The following is a 4,180-nucleotide window of genomic DNA, read 5'->3' as shown; positions in this document are numbered from 1 at the left end:
CCTGCTGGCACCACGGTCCTATGGGTCGCCCTGTCAGCTTGGGGGTCTGACAGAGTGAAACCAGTTACCTGTCCTCCCAGGCCAGAGCAAAGGTGACAGCAGTCCCAGGGTGAGGGTCCCACAGGGCCACATATATGTGCCATGGGAACAGGACAGGGACAGGGACCTTGGCAGGGACAGGACTGGGACAGGACAGTGCAGGGACAAGGTGCTGCTCAACTGCTCTGCAGCAGCAGCATCCTTAACTCCTGGGGCTGTTGGTGATGCCATGCCATGCCCTTTGCCCACACCCCATTCTTGGATCTGTCCCCAAGCCCTCTCCATGTCCATGTCCAGGCATCCCATTTCCAGGCAGCATTTTCCTCCAGGGTTGCTGGGTATGCAGCACCTGAATGAGGATGTTGGGCTCTGATATAAGGTTGTTGTGCTCTGCTCCGGTGGCTGGGAATTGCAATCCCTCTGTGCTTCCTCCCATTTCGGTGAAGTTAATAACCTTCCAAGTCCTCTCAGGAAGCATTACCATGGCCGTGCCCTCCATAGAAGCTGGGATGTGGAGTGGGTGCTGGGAACCTCCCCCTGGAAGAGTTTTGGTCCCCTGCACCAACAAGTTCAAGTCCAGAGCTGGGTGAGCCTGGCTTGGTGGGTCCTAGTGACATTCCTGGTGACAGGCATGGGGCAACTGATGGCTTCATCTCCCAGTTGGTGCTGGAGCATTCCAGTGTGCCAGGGATACATGCGTCAGTGCATTCTCATCCAAACACGCTGGCATCCATGGAGTAGGGATGGATCTGGAGGAGCCCCCACCCAAATTGGAGTGATGCCTGGATGGGGCCCATGATGTGGGCTGCGGGGAATGGGGCTCCATGGGAAAGGGAAAGTCTGTTTATGGTAATAAGTGGGATGTGGCCATGGTGGTGGTTTTGGCTGTGCTGGCTCCAGGCCCAGGCTGTGTCCCAGCAGAGCTCCCAGAGTGGGTCCACAGCATCCCCAGGGCTGAGGGACACGGGGTGACACAGGATGAGGTTGTCAGGTCAAACCCCCATCCAGGCTGGAGGATCCGGTCTAGGAGTGGGAGGAACAGGATCAGCAAGAAGAGTGAGATGAATGGGATAAGCAGGATGAGTGGGACAAGCAGGATGAGCCACTGAGTGGGATGAGCAAGGTGAGTGGGATGAGTTAGATGAGCTGGATGAATGGGACAAGCAGGGTGAGTGGGATGAGCATGGATAAGGGGGATGAGTGGTTGAGCGGGACAAGTGGGATGAATAGGATGAGCAGGATGAGTGGGAGAAGCAGAATGAGTGGGATGAGTGAGACAGGCCATTTAGTGGGATGAGGAGGACAAGTGGGATGGGCAGGGTGGGCTGGATGAGTGGGACAAGTGGGATGAGTGTGATGCCCTTCCCAGCCCACCCTCACTCCCCCTGCCTCCTCCCTGTGCCACAAACCCTCCCTCCTGCCTCCACTGCTCTCTCTTTGTCTTGGGAATATCTTTTTTTAGCTCCTGCTGCTTTCCCCTCACCAGTCCAGGGACGGGCCTGCATTCCCAGCCCTATTAAAGCCACGACCCGTGTCCAGCTGCCACCTGTCTGTCCCCGCGCCAAGCGTGCCACTGGCATTTGATGCTGCAGGCAGACCCAGGGGTTCTGCTCAGGTCGTGCCCCATCTCCCCCTGCCCCCGGCAGGGCCACTGTGGAGGATCCGGTGGGACAGAGGGATGGCAGAACCGCCATCTGGCCGAGGCCTGGCTGTATTCTACAGTGCATGTGTCTCCAGTGTGAGTAAGTGACTGGAGATGCGGCCCTGTTGGAATAACATCCAGCGCCAATGTCTTCAGCTGGACGCACCCTCGCCACCGGCCACGCTCCCACATGCTGCTCGGATCTGACCCTATGGCCAAGGATGCTCCTGGGGTGCGTGTGTGGCACAGCCCTGGTGAAGGGCTGCTATCCTGGATGGGGTCCTAGGGTGCAGGGTTGGGGACAGTCCCCAGGTTTGGTCCTTGGGGATGGAGCCTGGAGTCACATGGCAAAGCTGGGACTGAAGGAAGAGCAAATCCAGGTGTTGTTATCCGGTGTCTGACTTGGAGTGTCCACTATTCCCATCATAACATCATCCTTATCCTGGTCTCCTAGACAAGGCCTGGAGTCAGGAGCAGAGCTGGGAGGGTCACACTACAGAGGTCCCTGTGCCCCCCAGCTTTTCCATGCATCCATCCTGACACCTCTGTCCCTCCACAGGGTTGTTAATCCCCAGATGAGCTTTTATCCATTTTCTCGCCCCATTTGTCTTCCCACTGGTGTTTTATGGTGTGGCTAGCACTGAGGCTAGTGTGGCTAGTGCAGGTGTTGGCGTGGCTAGCATTGAGGGCAGTGTGGCTAGTGCAGGCATTGGCATGGATAGCACAGAGGGCAGTGTGGTGGCTAGTGCAGGCATCGGTGTGGCTAGCACAAGGGATGGCATGGCTAGTGCTGGTGTTTTCATGGCTGTCACTGGGGGTAGCGTGGCTAGTGAAGGCAGTGGCGTGGCTAGTGCTGGGGCTGGCTTGGATAGTACAGGCATTGATGTAACTAGAGCAGAGGTGGTATTGGTGTGGCTAATGCAGGTATTACCATGACTAGCACAGATGTTGGTGGGGGTAGTGCTGGGGTGGCACAGCTAGTGCAGAGAGGTGTGACTTTAGGGCCACTATCACTGGGGACCTGTGTCACCCCCATGGGGCTGGAATCCAGCCCAGAACTCCCAGTATACTGTCATGCTGAGCACAGTGCCTGCCCCCTCAGTGCCAAAGCCTCCCCCCCTTTCTGGGCACCCCCTAACTCCTCCTGGGATGAATATTGACCAAAACAGGAGGGTTTGGCGCCAAAAAGGTGCCAGACAGGCTGGACGCTGCTGCAGGGGGTCTGGGGGCAGGAGGATCTGTGCCATGGTGGGGTGAGGGGAGAGGCAGTGCTGCAGTGTCCCTCCCCATGGTATCAGGCCCCAGTGACCCTCTGCTCTGCTTTGCTCTCTCCGCAGGATGCTCTGCTGAGCCTGGGAGCTGCACTCGATGCCGCTGCCCTGCGGGATGCCCTGCGCCATGCCCTCATCACCCTGCTGCCTGCCGTGGTGGGTGGAGGCTCATCTGTACCCCCTGGGAGGCTGGGGGGGTGTGTGGGGCAGACCAGCTCCGTGTCTGGGTTGTTTGGGGTTGTTGGGAGGGGGGAGCCCTGGCAGGGAGTGCTGGTTTATACTGGTGTTGATCCTGGGGTGGGGTCTCCTTGTCCCCAGCCTACTGCAGGGTCCTCCCCCTATATGGCCACCTGTCACCACCAGGGTGCTGCTGGTGGCTCTGATCCTAGTGACCCTGGGGGTGATGGTGGCCCTGGTGCTGGTGCCAGTGCCATTCCACAGGGAGCCCTGGCTGTGGCCGGGTGTGGACAGTGCACGTGTGCATGACGTATGTGTGTACCAGGGTGTGTTTGGGTGTGTTTGTGTACGTGTGGCTGTGCACATGTGTTTGCATACACGTGTTTGCTGCCCTGCACCAGGAGCATGTCTACATCTACCTGCTGGATGGGGACACACGGCTGCTCTGTGATGACCCCCCCCACGAGCTGCCTCCCGACGGGAAGCTCAGGTGAGCTCAGCTGCCCCCCCAGCCCTGGGCATGGCACATGCATGTGGCCTGGCTGGTGTGCAGGCAGAAACCTGTGCACTGAGGGCATAAGGTTTCCCATCCCTTTCCTTGTCCCCATCCCCTTTCCCTATTCATTCTCATCCTTGTCCTCATCCTCATCCATATCCTGGATGTGCGCGCAAGTGCGCAGGGGCTACGCAAATGCAGGGACACGTGTGCGCAGGGACACGTGTGCGCAGGGACCGTGTGTGTTCAGGGACACACATATGTCCACAAGGGCTGTGCATATGCAGGGACACATGTGCACAGGCGCTGTGTGTCTGCTGGGGCTGTACGTGTGTGCAGGGATACGCGAGTTGCACAGGGTCTGTGTGTGTGCAGGGACACGTGTGTGCATGTGCTGCAAACTCCTTGAGTCTGCCCCTCTGTGAGCATGCAGGTCCCCTTCCCAGGAGTGTCCCTGCCCAGGGTGGGTGCCCCTTCCCAGGGGTGTCCCTGCCCATATGCCCTCTGCAGGGGATGTTAAGGGTATCCCTGTCCCTGCAGGGACGCGGTGCGGAG

The 4,180-nt window shown here is 58.8% G+C and overlaps 1 protein-coding gene across 1 annotated transcript in view; it reads left to right on the top strand.

Moving 5' to 3' along the window:
- Positions 1-3,018: 3,018 nt before the first annotated feature.
- Positions 3,019-4,180, top strand: part of PDE2A (phosphodiesterase 2A, cGMP-stimulated) — a gene marked incomplete at both ends in the record, with an annotated part of 8,924 nt that continues 7,762 nt past the window's right edge. Inside the window, 3 exon segments of the mRNA XM_009078360.1 lie at positions 3,019-3,108; positions 3,531-3,619; positions 4,147-4,180. The exon segment at positions 4,147-4,180 is cut by the window's right edge and continues 94 nt beyond it. Coding sequence (XP_009076608.1) covers positions 3,019-3,108; positions 3,531-3,619; positions 4,147-4,180 — 213 coding nt within the window.

The sequence above is a fragment of the Acanthisitta chloris genome, unplaced genomic scaffold (genome assembly GCF_000695815.1).
Source record: "Acanthisitta chloris isolate BGI_N310 unplaced genomic scaffold, ASM69581v1 scaffold12107, whole genome shotgun sequence".
Lineage (NCBI taxonomy): Eukaryota > Metazoa > Chordata > Aves > Passeriformes > Acanthisittidae > Acanthisitta > Acanthisitta chloris.
Note: the sequence above shows the minus strand (reverse complement) of the source record. Positions and strands in the feature narration are given on the sequence as shown.